At 40.2% G+C, this 20364-nt stretch overlaps 2 protein-coding genes and 2 long non-coding RNA genes across 4 annotated transcripts in view; 2 read left to right on the forward strand and 2 right to left on the reverse strand.

The window, feature by feature from the left end:
- LOC309484394 (NLR family CARD domain-containing protein 3-like) overlaps positions 1-7582 on the reverse strand; it is a 69655-nt gene extending 62073 nt beyond the window's left edge. Inside the window, exons 1-6 of the mRNA XM_082150700.1 lie at positions 7382-7582; positions 6924-7020; positions 4465-4578; positions 4127-4222; positions 2206-3930; positions 1443-1514 (exon numbers count right to left, since the gene is read on the reverse strand). Coding sequence (XP_082006826.1) covers positions 1443-1514; positions 2206-3930; positions 4127-4222; positions 4465-4578; positions 6924-6973 — 2057 coding nt within the window. The 5' untranslated portion in view covers positions 6974-7020; positions 7382-7582. The remainder of the gene's footprint in view (positions 1-1442; positions 1515-2205; positions 3931-4126; positions 4223-4464; positions 4579-6923; positions 7021-7381) is intronic.
- LOC309484529 overlaps positions 1-20364 on the forward strand; it is a 349759-nt gene that overhangs the window by 264480 nt on the left and 64915 nt on the right. The window lies entirely within an intron of this gene.
- LOC309484537 overlaps positions 1-20364 on the forward strand; it is a 102705-nt gene that overhangs the window by 51447 nt on the left and 30894 nt on the right. The gene's annotated exons all lie outside the window — the stretch shown is intronic.
- The window catches only part of LOC309484392 (protein NLRC3-like), a 72788-nt gene continuing 53588 nt past the window's right edge, over positions 1165-20364 (reverse strand). The window contains exon 8 of the mRNA XM_082150696.1: positions 1165-1237. Within this exon, the coding sequence (XP_082006822.1) occupies positions 1180-1237 (58 nt within the window). The 3' untranslated portion in view covers positions 1165-1179. The remainder of the gene's footprint in view (positions 1238-20364) is intronic.

Consider the following 20364-nt stretch of genomic DNA (forward strand, 5'->3'; position numbering starts at 1 on the left):
CTTATGGCCAGTTAGATTGGTGTCTGCTGTACTTCATGGATTCATGTATTAAGTCTGAGTTGTTTTTATCTGCACCATCATATTACAGACAACTGCTGGTGTAATTATGCAGTTGTGGAGACGAATGATGATTCCAAAGCAATACATGCATATACACTACCAGTCAAATGTTCGGGATCGGTAATATCTTTAAGGTTTTAAAAAGAAGTCTCTTCTGCTGCATTTATTTGTTTAAAATCAAAAATAATAGTAATATTGTAAAATATTATTCCAATGTAAAACAGCTCTTTTATAAGTGAATATATAGTAAAGTGTAACTTTCTATTCATCAAAGAATCCTGAAAGAAAATTGTATACGACTGTTTTCAACATTGATAATAATAATAATAATAATAATGAATGTTTCTTGAGCATCAAATCATCATATTATAATGATTTCTGAAGGATCATGTGACACTGAAGACTGGAGTAATGATGCTGAAATTCAGCTTTGATCACAGGAATAAATTACATTTTAAAATATTTTAAAATAAAAAACAGTTGTTTTAAATTGTCATAATATTTAATAACATTACTGTTGTGTTCAATCATTTACAGATCAAACACATGAACTCACAGCGACAGGAGAAATAGAGCAAACGCTTTAAAAATATTAATTATCTTTCCTTGCTAATAAAGACTTGTCTCGTTTGTTGGAGATACCTGGGGACGACCCATAAGTGGTCGCCTGCAGTCCACTTGGGGAAAATGTTTACTGTCTGATTTTATTGAGCATTATCTAATTCATGTGTAGTGCACACCGGTGAGAGGTGCATGGTAGGTTTTGTACTTATTCCCCACATTTTATTTACTTATGTAGCATCGGTTTTCTTTTTTTGTGTGTGTATTTCCGTTTCCTTTGTCTTTAGTTATTTATATTTATTTAATTATTTGTGTTGTAAGGTCATGTCTCGGCCAGTCTGATGGACAGGGTTCGGTGGGGTTTGGGGCAAGAGTTTTGAGTATTTGTAAATGTTATTATGTTTGAAAATAAATAAAAATATTGTTGAAAAAAATAAAATTCATTATCTAACATCATATGAACAGACGTAAAAATTATTTGATAAATTTGATCATGCTGTTTTAATAGCTTTGCTTGTAATTAATGAAATAATAGTTATTTCCCTGCAATTTATTCCATTAAAATAATTTTAATACAGAAGCACAACCTTCATCTGTGACACCACACTTACACAACCTGTAGAGAACAATGACACACTCTTCTCTCTCTCACACAAATATCATAAAAAATGGTTAAGTAGATCACAAATCAGGTCAGATAGGTGGAGGGTTTAAAAGCTGAAGTGTGACTCCTCATATTTTGTTAAACCATTAATTTATAATGTTTAAGTAAGAACTGTTATAATGTTTTAACAGTGATGCTTGTTCTCAGTGTTACTTACCCAGCTGATCTAGTTGCTGTAACCACAGGCATCAGCTTCTGGAGAACTTCATCTCCAGTGTTCTGTGTGTGTCTGCAAGAAAAAAAGTATTTTTGTACCGGCATTAGCAAATTATTCATAGAAATTAAGCACACGAGTTTGTTTGCTTGTTACTTGTTTATTTAATAATTTACTTAGTTTTATTGTCACAGGAAATGATGCTCACAAAATTTGAATGTGAAAGAAAAATGATGATGAGACATTAATTTATTTTCTTAATACTTCTCTTGTGGCCTCTAGTGAAAAAATTTGTATTTTCATGAATCAAGAAGTGTTTTGTGTTCAACAAGTTGTCTTTGAAATGAGAAGTAAGCTAATCTAATCTTTTATCCTCACAGCGTGTCAGTTATGCGGTGATGCGCTATGAAATTATTGCAGGGCAAATAAACTGTTATATTAATGATAAAAGTAGCCTAATAACAATAACAACAGTAATGTAATATGCCCTGCGTGCCCGTCCGCTACGCCACTGTGAAGAGCTAAACGCCACCAGGAACGGCATCAAGGCCATTAACTGTTTCATCAAGTTCAGAGATGCTTGATGACGTGGCAGTCGAGATATGCAGTCTTACTAGGACACAGCCACGGTTTGAGAAACACCCGCAAATTATCTACAATATCCCAGAAATCAATCTGTGTCCCGTGATTTAAACACCTCTGATCTCTTAGTTTATCTTTGTTCGTAATGTTTTAGACTGTAATGATTGCACTCAGTGTTACTTACCGATTATTTCTGTATCCAATTAAGTCCCTCAGGTCAAATTTCTGCAGTGTCTCCTCTGAGGACAACAACACAAACACTAAAGCTGACCACTGAGACGAGGAGAGTTTCACACCACGTAATCCTCCAGACGTATGAGGTTCAGCTTCATTCACTAGAGAAAGATCACCCAGTTCATTCAGACAGTGAAACAGATTGATGTATTTATCTGGAGAGGGATTCTCACTGATCTTTCCTTTAATATAGTCAACTGTTTTCTTATTGTTGTGAGAGCTGTTTGCTGTCTGTGTCTTTAGCTCTTGTAAGAGACTCTGATTAGACTTCACTGACAGACCCAGAAGGAAACGAAGGAAAAGGTCCAGATGCCCATTTTTACTGTCTAAAGCCTCATCCACAGCTCTCTGATGGAGATCAGACAGGGAAACTGTGTCTCCATTAGTTGGTTTGGTAATCTGGTCAAACACATTGATGTTATTGTTGATAAAGGAGAGATGCACATATAGAGCTGCTAGATGTTCCTGAATGCTCAGATGAACAAAGCAGAAGACTTTCCCCTGATACAAGCCCAACTCCTCTCTGAAGATCTGAGTGCACAATCCTGAGTAAACTGATGCTTCTGTCTCATCAATGCCACACTCGCTCAGGTCTTCCTCATAGAAGATCAGGTTGCCCTTCACAAGCTGCCGATAAGCCAGTTTCCCCAGTTTGACAATCATGTCTTCATCTTTCACTTTCTTCTCATAGTCCTTCTCATGTTTGATGTTGGTCTGAATGAGCAGGAAGTGTGTGTACATCTGAGTGAGAGTCTTGGGAATCTCTCCTCTCTCTGCTTCACTCAACATCTTCTCTAGAACAGTGGCTGAGATCCAGCAGAACACTGGGATGTGGCACATAATAAAGAGGCTCCTTGAGGACTTCAGGTGTGAGATGATCCTGTTGGCCAGACTCTGATCACTGATTCTCTTCCTGAAGTATTCCTCCTTCTGTGTGTCACTGAAGCCTCGTACCTCTGTCACTCGATGGACACACTCAGAGGGGACGAGATCCGCTGCTGCTGGTCTGGAGGTGATCCAGATGAGAGCAGAGGGAAGCAGATTCCCCACAATGAGGTTCGTCAGCAGCTCGTCCACTGAGGCTGATTCAGTTACATCACACAACCTCACATCGCTCTGAAAATCCAGAGTCAGACGACACTCATCCAGACCATCAAAGATGAACAACACTTTATACTCATCACTGGATATTTCCATTTCTTTTGTTTCAGGGAAAAAGACATGAAGAAGATCTGAAAGACTGAGTGTTTTGTCCTTCATCAAGTTGAGCTCTCTGAAAGCGAGTGGAAATAAGAGCTGGACGTCCTGATTCTCTTTCCCTTCAGCCCAGTCCAGGATGAACTTCTGCACAGAGACTGTTTTCCCAATGCCAGCGACTCCCTTTGTCAGCGCAGTTCTGATGGGTTTGTCTTGTCCAGGTAAAGGTCTAAAGATGTCACTACATTTGATCGGTGTGTCCTCTGTTTCTGCTCTCCTGGACTGTGTCTCAATCTGTCTCACCTCATGCTCATTATTGATCTCTCCACTTCCACTCTCTGTGATGTAGAGCTCTGTGTAGATCTCATTCAGGAGTGTTGGGTTTCCCTGCTTTGATATTCCCTCATACAAACACTCAAACTTCTGTCTCAGATTTGATCTCAATGTGTTGAGGACTTCAGCAGGTTTAGAGTCATTGCTGTAAGATTAAAATACCACATTATTACACAAATCAGAGAAGTAAATAGCCATATATAACAAAACTATTTATAGGACACAGAACATCATTAGGTTTCTGAAATGTTAATCATTAATCATGTGTTTGAGTGATTTGTGATGTGAATTTCAGCACCTAAAATTAAACAACAACAACATCAAAAAGTCCTGCATTTTACCTGAAACCAGGATACATGCTTTCATTAAAGTTTTGTGGTTGAATCACAGGCTTGTACACAGTTTTGTTTTTAACTGGTCTGGATAGAAGGTTTGACCTTAAATCAGAATGAAGAGGGTAAAGAATCAGACACACTGATATTGATGTAATTGTGTCATTAACTGAGTAAAAGACCAACAGCTTTTACAGTGTGTGAATGTATTAACAATACAATACATAGAGCTTTACACAAGAGCACAATGATAATCATTAATAGACTGAAACCAGCAAGATTGCAACTCATTAAACTGCTGTATATTAATAACAATTTCATACAAATCAAATACAATTAGCATATACCTGAGATCAGGCCGTTTGTCTCCACTCTTAAAGTATAGTGGCTCATCCATAGACCAGTTACTCTTCATAGACACACAGCTGGACTCTGGGTTTGAGCTCTTCTGCTGGACTGAACTGGAACAGAGAACAGATTCAGTTTAATCCTTTAGATTACTGTGATTACATTCATCCTGCATCAAAAAGTACTTTGAGGAAACAATAATCCGTGTATCATTCGTTCAGTCGTTTAAAAAAAAAAATTATGCGTTTATTGCAACTACATTTCATCTTTTTTCCATCAACCAGACTAACGAATGGCTCGACACAACCCGTACTGGGGAATAGACTAGACAGGGCTTTCTTCTGTGTAGACCAGGAGTTCTCAAGTACCAGGGGTTTGCTATTTTCCTGTTCTCCGAACTGTAAAGTCACGTTTTTTAGTAGGCGCGTCAGAAGGCTATTCACTCTATTTTGGTTCATTTTTGGTGTGCGGCAGAAAGATGTTCAAGGAGACTGAGACGCGCTAAAGCAGCGCATCATGTTGTTTTCTTTATTTTTCAAAGGCATGGCATTTTGTAGTCATTTTGAATGTACACAAATAAAAATATAAATGTTACTGTTTCGAATGACAGAGTATTAAACGACAGAATATTAAGTTATTTCCCCTGCTGAGCAACAAATCCAAGTGATGGCGCTGGCGCATCGCTCGCTCACACAACATCTAGGCTATTATCAGTTCACTTCTGGCATTGCTAACTTGACATCGCAGCCTGTTCATTATTAAAATAAAACACAGTCAACCAAACATATAAAAAGTTATTCTGCTTAATTTAATTGGTTTGTTGTACAATATAAAGGCTGTGCCCACAGTCCTATTGTCAAGATTCCTGTCTTGTGTGGACTTTTGTTATTTCCTGTTCTGTGACATGTTTTGTAGTCCTTTGTAGTTTTTCTTGTTTATTAGTCTCTCCAGGTGTTTCTAATTAGCCCCACCCCCTTGTTATCTTGTTTAGCTTGTTTGCCTGTGTATTTAAACCTCTGTGCTTCAGTTGTTGTTTGTTGGTTGTTGTAGCTGGTTCCATGTTCCATGTTCCTGTCCTGAGTTCCGTGTTCGCCCTGGATTACCAGTTTACTTTATTAAAGTAGTGCTTGCATGTGGATTCTCTCTCCACTTCATTCCTGCCTCATCATAACACCTAGGCTACTTGCTGTTATTCCAAACTTATTTCCCTTCCTGTGAACATGCTGATTTAGCCTATACGTGTATATTGGGACTCGACTGAAGTTTAAAGCCTTCTTTACATTATTAGTTTGCATCCAAATGTTACATTGCAAATATGGAAACTTTGGACCGAATGAGAGATGCGCGAAACCAACATTGGTACAGTTTAAACTCGAATAAATTCGTTTAGTCTTGGCGTTTAAAATAGGCTAAATGTTGTTACATCAAAGTGCACAGTAGGCTATTTTTAAAGGCTACTATGAATATGTTTATTATACGTAGCTACTTATTTTTCATTCTTGTCGTTTTCTGAATACCATTAATTTAAGGATTTGACATAGGCTACAGTATGGGGAAGTAAAATACGCATAGTATAGCCTATATGTTATTAATAGTGTTTATAATGTTCATTTTGTATTTTATTTACCGGTCTTTTACACTATTTCTGATTAGGCTAATGATAAAATGCGTTTTTTACAACGATGTGACGCGCTCTCTGTTGTTCTCTGTTCTCCGGTTGTTAGATAGTCAGTCTGAATGACAGTTCATGCGTGAACGTTAGGCCTATTATATAGTCTAGTCAATATTCTTTCCTTTTTGTATTAGTGTTTAAAATCTTTAATTTATAATTAATTATATTGATTTATATCTTAATTTATTATTATTATTTTGCGACCATGCTGACCGCCGTCATTTACCCTGCCATACCCAGCTGATGCAAAGCGTATGTGAATTTATATCTACACAGAAGAAATCCCTGTCGAGGCTCTTCCCCTTTACGGTTCGTGTCGAGCCATTAGTCTGGTTGTTTGATGAGAGAAACATGAAATGTAGTAGTTGCAATAAACGAGTTAAGAATAACTGCAGTACGGAGGACTCTTATTCTGCAGTGCAGGACTGAGGAAGAACTGATGACTGGACAGTTTGATCTTCGGCTGACAAATCAGAGGAAAGGGGCGTTTCATTCCCGCCCACGTGTAGAAATCAAATATTCCAGCTGTTTATTCATTTTTCTACTTTCAATATTAAATAAAAAAAACGACTGAACGAATGATACACGGATTAACAGTGATCTTTTTATTTAATATTTCATGCTAGTTTCAAAACAAAAATAGGCAAAATATTGTTTCTGTAAACTTTCTTTGATCTGTGTGTGTGTGTGTGTGTGTGTGTGTGTGTGTGTGTGGAGGGGGTAATGTAACATTTTTGCAATGTTTCACACAGAAACAACTTTTCTGTGATGTAATGTTGAAAGTACCTGCATCCTGGAGAACAATCTCCATCTCTGGATCCTTGTGAATCAGCCATGATGAAGCTGCAGGAGAATCTGATGAGTTTGATCTCCTCCACTGACTCTGAATGAAGAAAATTTCAGACACTAAATTAAATGATTAAATTAAACAACCTTCATAATTTAGCTGAACATATCTGGAGTGTTGGAGAAAAGGATCATGTGACTGCGTTAACTCAAGCTCATTGGGCCTTTTCACACACACAAGTCGACTGTTAGATTTAAAATTTTCTGAAAAATAACTGACACCGAGAAACACTGATTGAACATGTTCGGGTGAAAAAGAAAACAAACCCCGACACACATCGACACACACTGATCCGAAAAAAAAGAAAGAAAAACACGTGTTTGTTGGCGTTTGTGTGAAATGGCCTATGTATGTTTAGATTCATATTAATATGAGAAAGTCACACATGAACACTCACCTTGATCAAACTTTTACAAGATACAGGATCTCAAATCCTCCAGCTTTAACATCATAAAACTACACGTACATTCCTTTATAATGGTTGATAAACACTTTGATGCTCTGTTTTTATCGTATCGTATTTTGCATTTGTCCTGCTTAAAATGGCGACAGGAGAACTTACTTTCACTTCCTATGTGTGACGAGAGAGAGAGAGAGAGAGAGAGAGAGATGTGCGTTCATGAGAGCACCAGGTGAGCCTTCCGTTCCTTCCTGATCTTCCCACAGAGATCGAGAGGGCGTGGAATAACCCATACTCTGCCTATATTCACCAGCATCAGCGGGATAGTTTCACTGATGTTGAGGGGATCAGAGAGCATGGGTATGTGTCGATGCCGCCCATTGACGAGACGTTTGCTTTGATAGTGATTTCAGACTGTCACGCCTGAGGCGTTCTCCAAAGCATCATCCAGTGCGAGTTCCTTTTCCTCTGATTACTGAAGCCTTATAGAATCACGCAGTGAAAAAAAAATGCTCTTTGATTTCTCCAGCGCTTTCAACACAATAGTCAAGTCAAGTCTCCTTCATTTATATAGCGCTTTTAACAATATAGATTGTTTCAAAGCAGCTTTACAGTGATAATAGATAATTAGATAAGAGATTTAAAAATTCATAATACAGAATTTTTTTTTTTCAGTACAGCCGTCACTGCTCAGGGCTCAGCTATTAGGAGCCGGAGTCGACTGCCATCAACACTCTCACTGACAGACCACAATGTGTGAGGCTCCAGAACTGTGTGTGTGATGTGTTGGTTTGCAGCATGGGGGTCCCACAGGGCTCAGTGCTCACTCCTTCTCTTTTCACCCTGTACACATCAGACTTCAGATACAATACCAACAGCGGTCACCTGCAGAAGTTCTCTGATGATACTGCCATCATTGGACGTGTTTCGGAAGGGAACGATCAGGAATTGCGGGAGGTCATTGCTAACTTTGTCAACTGGTGTGCGTTAAACCACGGTTAGATGGGTTCAGATACAATATTTTCGTGAGACTTGAGAACCCTGCCACCTTTGCATTAATGCCAGCAAGACAGAGGAGATGGTGATAGACTTTCGTAGGAAGGCACCCCACTGGTCTAACAATACAGAGGTTCTGTACAAGAAGAGCCAAAGTGTCCTTCACTTGTTGAGGAGACGGAGGTTCTGTGGTGTGTGCAGGGCATTGCTGAAGTCTTTCTATGACACTGTGGTGGCTTCTGCGCTCTTTTATGCGGTAGTGTGTTGGGGAGCTGGAAGCACTGAGAGGGACAGAAAGAGACTTAATAAACTGGTAAAGAGGGCCAGCTCTATCCTGGATTGTCCTCTGGACACCATCGAGGAGATGTTAGCTAAGCTGACTTCATCATAGACAACATCTCTCACCCCTGCATGAGACTCTGGGTCCCTGACCAGTTCCTCTGATCAACTTTATCTCCAGGGGGAAATGTACATGTCACAGCAGAGCAACAATAAAATGACTAAATAGAAAACTTAAACAACATTCACAACAGCAACAAGACTAATTCTCCAGAATCAATTTCACAAAGCATTATGATTATATACAACCAAGTAATCCTAGAATATAGTCCATCATCTTGTATAACTGTTATGAACTGCTCCGAGACACGAAGGTTGAGGATCCAAATGCAGTTTATTAAAGTAAATCAAAATCAGAATCAGAATCCAGGCAAAGGTCATACACAGGCAGGCAATCCAAACAAACAGACAAATCCAGAGGGTGAGGCAGGAACGGGAAAACCAGGACACGGGCAGAGATCAAGAACCAGGAACAATGACAACAAAGGAAACGCTCAGAAATTCAGTGTAATAACGTATAAGATTTCACAGGGAATGATGAGGGGAACTAGGCTTATATGGGGTGAACTAATCAATATAATGAGACACAGGTGAATGTGATAATCAGGGATGATGAGTCCGGGCAGTGAATTATGGGAAATGTAGTTGTGAGTGAATAATGATAGTCTGATGTAGAGTTCCCTCAGGTGGCTCTCAAGGGCACTCCAGCTGATGACCGTTAAAATAGCGCTGGTTGTACAATCTAATTGCGTTTGGAAAAAAATACTTCCTAAAACGGTCTTTATAACAGCGGGGATGAATTAATCTTGAGTTGTGAGTACTCACAAGAGCTCGACCTGTTTCATTAAGGGGACGACAATCATGATCAGTGACCCTTTAATCACAGTAACAACACTATGAAGCACTTATTATATCTATTACCTCTATCTAGTATTTTTATTCAATGTGTTTTTCCATACTTTTTTGTTTTTGTGGAGCTGCTGTAATAAGTTAATTTCCCCGGTGTGGGATTAATAAAGTCTACCTAACCTAACCTGAAACTGCATGAACCTCTGGAGATGAAGCCTGCCGAAATGGTGGAGCACCCGTCTATATAAGAGTGCACATCACCGTAGGATCTCAGATTAATTCTCCTTCAGTGACGAAGATAATCTTCATGGACTCTGAGACAGAAGAAATCCTTCTGACGACTGGTTTCGTTGAAGAGCCTCGCAGCGGATCAAGACTGACTGATCTTTCCGGCGATCTCTAAAGAAGCAAATTTCCACACACCGTTGTTTCAAATGTCGCAGCCGCATGTGCCGCTTTCATCCTATGACCCGGAGTCTGATCGAGCTCAGCCATCTTGAAGGACATCTCAATTCTCTAATTGCACCGCGAGGAGGCGAGGATCGAGGAGTGAGGAGTGAGGAGCTTCATGAGGAGTCATGAGCGAGGACACATGGGTGTATCTTATGTGGAAGTGTTTTATAGACTAAACGTGACGCATGTATAAATTCTCCTCCCCCTTCACATCGGCCACAATCATTCGAATTTATACTTTAACTTTGCAGTTTAAATAAACCACACATCTCATATATTTTAACAGGGTATCTTGCTTTATTATTATTTATTGTGAATTTCTTAAATAACCAAACTTGAACAAAATAAGGGCAGATCCTTTGAGCGCTGCTGATGACGCTGTGAAGTGACGCTCGAGTGATCAAGTATTCCAATGAATAAAAAAGCTTTCATTCGATTCCTCCGTCCTCATTTTCTTTCCTTGCAGCCTTTCCTCGCTTTCTACAGGAGTGGAGCTGAGACTACTGAGACGAGAGGAAAGGAAACGAGGATGCAAAAATAAGAATTGAGAAGCACCCAAACTCACCAGGTCGTGGCTCGGGCCTCTACTCGACACGCTTACGCACTACAAGCTCACCACTATTGATGCGCTGAGCAAAAGGGCTTCGAGAAAATGCGTCCCTTGGACGAAGCCGTGGCCGCGCAGTGACAGGAGGGAAGGCCAAGGTCGCTCCCCATCCAAGCCCTGCAGGACTTCAGCTTCGGCTACTCAGGCCTTCACACCACGAAGGGCCTTCAGGTTTCTCAAGCCAAACTCCTGCGCCTCATGGACGAGGGCTGAAGAGGTCCTGCTGTGTTCAGAGAGCTGTGCAGCGCCACTGATTCGGCCCTGAGCACCACTATTACCCCTTCTCCACCAAGGCAGTTTGAGTGCTGGTTCAGAGCCAGAGTCTAGTTTCAAATCAGTTCTTTGTCTTTCCACACCCAAAGCACCAGCTCTGAACCAGGAGAAGTGGTTCTTAATCAGCACCAATACATGCTGGTCTAGAAGTAAGAACCGCTTGCGTCAGAGCCGGGTTTACCGTGACTTTCGTTCCAACAGAGGATGAAATGTGTCGTTATCTATGAGTGTCGTAATATCCATTTCAAGTGGATGTGTGGAAGAGACGTGAGACTGAAAGCACTGAAAGCCCTCGCACTGCTCATATGCTGAGAGAGAGATAAGACAGTAGAGCTGCACGATTCATCTTTAAAATACTGTGATCTCCATTCAAACACACACATGATCTTCTTCCAGTTCGTCTGTCTATTAAATCTTTGACAAAATCATATCTCAACATTCAAAGATGTGAGAGAGAGTCGTCATAAAACAGCTTCACAATCAGTCTTTTCAACCTCATAGTATCATTATTTCTGTGATGCAATAGTTATTATCATAGAAGTACTGGGATAAAAGTTTAAAGACTGATGTCTACGATAGCGATCGAAATCAGCTTTTGATAGAAACTTGGTGCTTAAAATAACGCATTTATCGATTACATTGTTTCGCCACTAAGTGCTGTATGAAGCTTCTGAAATACAACTCAGAAAGATGTGATGAATTGAATTTGTAAATATGACTGATCTTATACATCATGTACAGTCTGTATAAGTGTATGATTTAACGTTTCCCGATGGTCTCGTGTTAACAAAAATCTCAATACATATCGTATCGGCACCCAAGTATCATGATAGTGTGGAATCGTGAGATCGGTGTATCAGCGCTAATGGCTAAACCTGACGCAGATTAAGGCCTTCCTCGACTCCTCAGTCTCTCACACTGCTCTCTTCGGCCCTGCGGTGGATGGTTTCGCCGAGCGCTTCACCGCTGCACACAAGCTGTCACAAACAATGAAAGAAATTAATACTTTACATGAATTAACAGTTAAATATTGTACAAATGGGATCTGCACACAGCTGTACAAATGAAGATGTGGACAAACGTCCTCACACAAGCGCTGGAGATTTCCTGAAAACACTCAAGCTGATCTAGAATCTTCTGTGTGTGTGTGTGTGTGTGTGTGTGATTGTGTGTGTGTGTGTGTGTGTGTGTGTGTGTGTGTGTGTGTGTGTGTGTGTGTGTGTGTGTGTGTGTGTGTGTGTGTGTGTGTGTGTGATTGTGACAGCTGATTGTATCCATGACAAGAGTGAACGGCACCCAGCAGCGACTCTCACGGTCTCGTCCGGTGCGTCCACTTCACACTGTCCAATGAAACTTGAGCTGGTTAACTTGTGCCACATCACCATTACTTGTATTATACGTGACAAACGGCATCAATTCATTAGTTTTAAATATGTTTTTTTAATTGAATGGACACACTATCAGTCACTGAGAGAGCCATATGTCCCTCTACATCTCTTCTGTAAACAGACGGGTCACAGTTATGGAACTACTGACATAAAGTAGTGTTTTATTTTTACAGTAAGCAGAATAATTACATAAAAAGAGTGAATAGTGACTAATAGTGAGGAAGCAAGAAGTGTCAGAATGCCAGTCTGTCAGTCAAACCCGTAGCAACGCTTTATGGCGACGAGATAGATGAGGAATTAACAGAAATGTTCAGACTTTTAAATGATGTGTTACTGTCTCATTAATCATAATTGTCACATAATTGTCACACATTGTCACATTAATCATAATTGAAATGCACTTTGTTTTATTGACCACAGTTATTGTTGCTGCACAGTTAATCCTCACTTCTCATCTCACTGCATGAATCTCAAACGAGCCTAAACTCGCAAAGTCACGTGATTTCAGCCCTCTGGGCCGCGCGCCTGCGCCTGCGCCACACTATTGCCAAACATTTCACAATCCTAACGGTTCACCGCCAGATGCCGTTAATATTTACCTGATCTCGGGTCAGTTTTTGTAATGTAAGTTTATTACCTGATCTCGGGTCAGTTTTTGTAATGTAAGTTTATTATTTACCGTAATGTAAGTTTATTATTTACCTGATCTCGGGTCAGTTTTTGTAATGAAAGTTTATTATTGTGTATAACACAAAAATGAGAATGATATTTAACTTCTGATTGGTCAAGTTTCCCACGCCCAGTCTAATAACACACAAAACATGCACTACACATTAATACAAGAACACACATTTTACAGGTTCTAGATTACATTTAAAAGATCAGCCTACACTGAAAACATTTGCAACAAATGTAAAGGTGTGTTTGTGTTGAGTTTCCGCTGCAGTTATACACCAGTGTGACCAGCAGATGTCGCCAGCCTGTTGTGTTTCCAAACAGTAGGCTTGTTTGAGATGCGCCTTGCCTCGCCTGGAATGTAAGCGAGAGTAGGCGCTGCAGTGAGAGGAGGAGTGAAAAAAGTGCAGGCAAGCCGGACAGTTCTCTCTTCTCGCATGCACACATATCCATGTTCTAGATACATGTTGTGAATGTATTTTACTAACCACAAACAAATGCCATGTAATTTGAATCTGTGGAATTCGGGATTGAATGATTGTGCAGCGATTTGTACAAATACAGACATGTTTGTGAATAAACATGTTCTGTTCTGCATTAATAAATCACAAATAGCTCATTGACATCTTGTTTGAATGGATCGTGTTCGGTTCATTTGGATTTTGAGACTTCCTTTTCACAGTTTTCAGCATTACACCCACACATACACACACAACTAACGAACAAGCCTGTGCTATTTATTAACATGAACACGATTCGTAAATGTGTGTCACTATACAATGAAACAAATGCTTTTCAACCGGTGTCTGTAGAATTAAGAATTACATAAATGTGCAGCAATTTGTACAAATAAAGTCATGTTTGTGAGTATAAATGTTCTACTTTGTATTAAAGTGTGACGATTTCCTACCCTGGTAATCCAGAGTTCTCGCGAGAGCACAAGTTGAATTTGCCCAGCGAGTTACTCTGGTGTGGAGTAATGATGCTCATTAAATATGCCCCTCGATCTGAGCTGCACCAATCACATCGGGTTATCTGATATAGTCGGGCCAGAGGCGAGATGACGACAGCGCTGTGACGTCGAAGTCATTAGTAAACATTGCAAGATGCCAATGAATGAACACCAGTTGTTTGAAACGGCTTTGGCCGCTACAATGAACGAGTTAGACTTGGCTTTTTATCTAAAACAGGAACAGAAGACGCCGCTTGAATCCTTCCTTTGCAAGAAGGCGTTTTTGCTGTTTTGCCGACCGGATACGGTAAGAGTATAATCTACCAGTTAGCTCCGCTGGTAGCTAAGCGTATGGGGTTTATTGTTGTGATTGGTCACAGTGTTATCCAATTGCGTGCAGTGAGATTTTCAAATGCATGCTTGGTGCCGCCCCTCGATCTGGGCGATTTTCATTAGTCGACGCCAGACCATTAATCTTTCTTTTAGATTTAGGTCTGGATTTCCAGGCTAACAATTTCCGCGTGCAAAAAGGAATCCGTGCATTTCTGGATCAGGCGACACGCCTGCATTTATTGATTCCTTGTTCGAGTCAATCCTGTTCGGTTCATTTGGATTTTGAGACTTGCTTTCCGCAGTTTTCAGCATTGACGATCCACACGCAACTGAAAGGCAAGGCAAGCAGCTTCCACTAGATGGCAGTCGCAGAATTACCGAGGTGGCCTGCCCTGGTTTGAGAACAGGTGATAATGTACACTGTTCACATTCTCCCGAAGAACCTTTAAAGGGGTCATATAATGGTACATGCACTTTTACAAGCTGATTGTACTGAAATGTGTGTTGGCAGTGCCTGTACACAACCATCATAAAATGATAAAAATCCATCCAGTGTTTTTTTTTTTTTTTATCTTCTTATATGTTTCCCCCCCCTCTCAAATCAAGCCGTTCGATTTTGTGACGTCATACGGTCGGACACCCCTCCCACGATTGTTGATTGACAGCAGCGTTTCAACACAGACCCGTCCTCGCTCGTGAGCGAGCTGTCAATCATAGTCCGAGTGGTCATTGTTGATACGCTGGAGCACTGTCTATGAGCAGAATGGCGTCTAAGCGATTGTGGTGTTCTGTTCTTGGGTGTAATAAGGAACACAGCATCATTTTGATGTTCCTAAATCCAAGTCGCAGTGGCTGAGTTTGTTTTCGAAGGGAATATTCCCCACGATCAACGTCAATGCTTTCATGTTTGCGTGAATCATTTCTCACACCAGACTGCTTTACAAACGAGGGTCAGTATAAAGCTGGTTTTGCTAAGAAGCTGCTCCTGAAAAAAGGATCGTACCAACTATTCGTGTTCCTGCTGCACCTCCAGAAGAAGAAGTGAGTGTAACGTTTTATTAACCTTTATATTAATCTTTATATTAATCTTTGCAAATCGCTTGCTGCACACTTCACGATGAATGCGGCTGTTTACAATCAGGGTACATTACGGCATGTTTTCTATGTACGACGTTCTCAATATAATTCATAATCCCACGTTTATAATGAACAACGCGTTATTGTTATTGTGTTACAAACGGTGTACGCACAGAACAGAGGGGCGGGGTGAGCAAAGCTCATTATCATTTAAAGACACATGCACTTAAACGGCGTGCTGAAAACAGAGCTGTGTTTGACCAGGTAAAATGAGTGTTTTCTTACAATACTAATGAGAATTTTTAAAGGAACCGTATGAAAGATTGTGGCCAAAACTGGTACTGCAATCACTTTCAAATTACTGTAGAGCGGTGTATCCCCTCCCCCTCCCCCCTGACTAGAGGTTGCCAGCTAGGCTGCAGGATCCAGCAGGAACGTAGGCTGACACAAGGAGCTTCCAATGGCAAGTGACAAGTCCTACACAGTACGTTTTTTTTCTGTTAATTATGATAACAGATATCAAAGATACAACTATTCATTTAGCTGACGCTATAAGTGAAAGCGACCAGCTGTATTTTTTAACTTACCCTGCAGTACACGTCCATAACGCTAAAATATGTGATGTGAAAGATTACATGACATTCTACTATTTTTGGCTGTAGAACTTGCATGAAAAACAAGTAGGCTACAAAAAGTTCTCAGTTTTCAGCCGTCTCCATCTTTCAAAGGCATCTCCTATACAAATCCTTGTTTTATTTCGGACTTTGTCACAACGTATTTCGGATTCATAATGAGGTCTTTTAGGTTTCGTAACGTTAGACATTTTTTATCCGACACGTTTGTAGCTGCAGCTGTGGTAACTAGAGCAGAGCTGGCAACCCGGATGCTGAAACACTACTGACTTCGTGATTGGTAGACAGGTGGAGGGCGGAGCTTCAGGCCAAAACACAAGATGACAACATCAACATCAGTTGAGGGCTGCAACTTCACTTTTAAATGACTATATCCTGGCCGGACTACTGTTGTCAGTGATATAAGTATTTGAAATGAACATGATTTCTTAATATCTAGTGACATATCAGGGCCATTTCATAATTAATTGAAATAAATTTCTTACATACGGTTCCTTTAATTAAAGTATATTACAAACTTTTAATTTAGACCCTAAAGAATCATATTAGCTTGTACAAAAATGGCATTATATGACCCCTTTAAAACATGGATAATACTATTTTAAATCAACAAACTGGTTGGGTAAGTAAAACAAATTTTAACTACATAACTGGATAACAAATCTTCAAGCTTAACTAGAACATGACTTGAATGGTGCGTTTCCCAAACATATTGTTAGTCCAGTAGTACGCAAATTCCGTCATTACCAGCATCGTAGCCTAATCGTAATGTTAATGTTTACTCCTTCGTATTACTTTTTACATGTATGTAAAACATGGTTTATTTTATAGTGAGTACAAATCATTCATAATTTTTCCATGTCTCTTTAGGAATTACTGCATGACCACATTCTGGAGAGATTACTTGCATGGGTTACACATGCTCTTCAGCAACCTCAGATTGACATTGACTATTTGGATTTTGTATGTAGGCAGGAAGTAGTATTTCTCGATGATGTGGCACAGCATGTTCATGTGTCTCAGGATGTGACAGAAAGATTAACTGAACTCCATAATGCAATCCAGAATCACAGACGCGCTCAAATTTCACAATCAGTTGTTCAGGTGGAAAGACAAAGTTCAAGTGGGCGTCCAAGGATTGAAGTGCCTACAGATCACATTGCCTGTCTTCTGGAGACTGGACTCCCTGTTACAACTGTTTCAAATTTGCTGGGTGTTTCCCGGGCTACACTCTTTAGGAGATCTATCAGTTAGGGAACTGTACAGTACTGATGCAGAACTTGATGGACTTGTTTCCCAAGTCAAAGAAAGAATGCCACATGCAGGCTACAGATTGATTAAAGGGACACTTAAGGCGCAAGGTCATCGTCTGCAGTGGAAAAGAGTAAAAGCATCAATGCACCGGGTGGATAGTCTTGGGATTCTCTCAGGAATGACTCAGTTGGGATGTGTAATCAGAAGAACATATTCAGTGCCATGCCCAAAGTACTTATAGACACAAACCATAAACTCATCAGGTAACTTGAGAATTTCTTTAACAATAAATGTAATATGCTCTACAATAGACTGTTTTAATATTTCCAACATTACTCAAGAGTTTACAGTTCAAAAGCATTGCATTTTTCTACAGGTACAATATAGTGATCTTTGCTGGGATTGATGTTTTTTCACCCAAGGTGAGCACACATTTTTATCTAAAAGTACAGTATATACTGGATATGTGTGCTTAAAATGTTTCTGTCTTTTGTATAGATAATGTACCTGGGAGCTGCAGACAACAACCAATCTGACACAACCCTATCCTTCTTCAGTCAGGCTGAGGAATTTGGATACCCACTGAAGTAAAACTATTCTTTTTTTTTCTTTTTTTTATTGCAAACTGTAAAAAATTATATAAAATAAATAAATAAATAAATAATTATAATAACTTTCTCTAGACTAGCAAGTTAAAAACAATGTACATTTAATACATTTGACATATTAATTACATTTGATAAATATTAATTTGATGATATATTAACAAAAGATTTTGGCTCTTGATTATGTATGTTATATTCTTGTTTAGAGTGCGAGCTGATCAGGGAGGAGAGAATGTTGGTGTGGCTCGTCTGATGTTTTCTGTACGTGGGACAGACAGTAACTGCTTTATAGCAGGCAAAAGTGTCCACAATCAGAGGCAAGATAGATTCATCTAAGATCGTTTAAATGTCTTTAACTACTACTTGAAAGACTTGTAATGTAATTCTTTTTTGTAATTTGTCTTTTTTTTAAATTAAGAGTAGAGAGACTGGCGTGATCTCTGGCGTGATCTCTGGATGGGAGTCACCGGCGTGTTCTATCAAATCTTGCACACATTAGAGGAAAAGGACATGCTGGATTTGAGCAGCACTCTTCACCTGTTTTGCTGCCATTATGTATTTTTCCCCCGACTGCAAGCAAACCTCAATGTGTTTCGTGAGGGATGGGACAACCACCCATTGAGAACAGAGCAAAACCTCTCACCAAACCAACTGTGGGTGGTTGGTCAGATGGAAAATCCCATTGACAACCCAGAGGTACTGAAGCAGTTAAACAAAGAAATTATCATTTTACAGGGATAGGTTACACATACATTTAAATGTAGTAATTTACTCACCCTCAAGTTGTTCCAAACCTGTATGAGTTTCTTTCTTTTGTTGAACAAAAAAGAAAAGAATTTTGGGAATCAAACAGTTGGTGGCACCCATTTACCCATATAGTATTTCCTTCCTATAATGGAAGTCAATGGGTGCCACCAACTGTTTGATTACCAAAATTCTTTAAAATATCTTATTTTTTGTTCAACAAAAGAAAGAAACTCATACAGGTTTGGAACATGAGGGTGAGTAAATGACAATTTAAATTTTTGGGTGAACTTTTCCTTTAATCCAAATATTACAGACCAAGTTGATTTTCAAGATGATTGTAACACTGTAATTGAATTAACCAATATTAGTCTTTAGTAATGAAACAGTGAATCTTTCCCTGTTGTTTTATTTCAGGAGATGAACATTCCTTACATTGACTGGGAGGACAGTGGGTATATTTTGGATCCACACACTGTGGTGAATGTTCCACGGTTCAACAGCCCTCTAACTCCTGAGCAAGTGGAGATGCTGAGAGAACATATTAATCTTCTACAACCCTCTGAGTCCAATGGCATGGACATTTTTTTTAGTACAGTTCAATATGTTGAGAATTTGCTAGCTGAAAATGAGATAGTGTTGCACGTTATTTTTTTATGCTTTTTAGTTGATTTTTCTAACCATTATGTCACAGGCGGGGGGCGCTAACCGCCTCCCCTAAGTTGCGTACCACCCTGAGGAGCAAGACCGTATTCCCACAAAGTCAGAACAGGACACAGAATAGCTTCAAAAGGTTTTATATTTATTAAATGATTAAAAGAGTCTTTAAAGTGAGCAATTACTCCCAGGAGGAATCGACCAGCAGTTCCTCGTTCTCTCTTCAGACAGAGAATGGAGGGTACGTATAACTCACAGCTTTAGCAGGCTCTTCACTGGACTCAGACAGAGAGTGGCGGGTACGTATAACTCACAGCTTTAGCAGGCTCTTCACTGGACTCAGACAGAGAGTGGCGGGTACGTATAACTCACAGCTTTAGCAGGCTCTTCACTGGACTCAGACAGAGAATGGAGGGTACGTATAACTCACAGCTTCAGCAAGCTCTTCACTGGACTCAGACAGAGAGTGGCGGGTACGTATAACTCACAGCTTTAGCAGGCTCTTCACTGGACTCAGACAGAGAGTGGCGGGTACGTATAACTCACAGCTTCAGCAGGCTCTTCACTGGACTCAGACAGAGAGTGGCGGGTACGTATAACTCACAGCTTCAGCAGGCTCTTCACTGGACTCAGACAGAGAGTGGCGGGTACGTATAACTCACAGCTTTAGCAGGCTCTTCACTGGACTCAGACAGAGAGTGGCGGGTACGTATAACTCACAGCTTCAGCAGGCTCTTCACTGGACTCAGACAGAGAGTGGCGGGTACGTATAACTCACAGCTTTAGCAGGCTCTTCACTGGACTCAGACAGAGAGTGGCGGGTACGTATAACTCACAGCTTCAGCAGGCTCTTCACTGGACTCAGACAGAGAATGGAGGGTACGTATAACTCACAGCTTCAGCAGGCTCTTCACTGGACTCAGACAGAGAATGGAGGGTACGTATAACTCACAGCTTTAGCAAGCTCTTCACTGGACTCAGACAGAGAATGGAGGGTACGTATAACTCACAGCTTTAGCAGGCTCTTCACTGGACTCAGACAGAGAGTGGCGGGTACGTATAACTCACAGCTTCAGCAAGCTCTTCACTGGACTCAGACAGAGAGTGGCGGGTACGTATAACTCACAGCTCCAGCAGGCTCTTCAC

Source organism: Leuciscus leuciscus (assembly GCF_965113295.1).
Source record: "Leuciscus leuciscus genome assembly, chromosome: 20".
Lineage (NCBI taxonomy): Eukaryota > Metazoa > Chordata > Actinopteri > Cypriniformes > Leuciscidae > Leuciscus > Leuciscus leuciscus.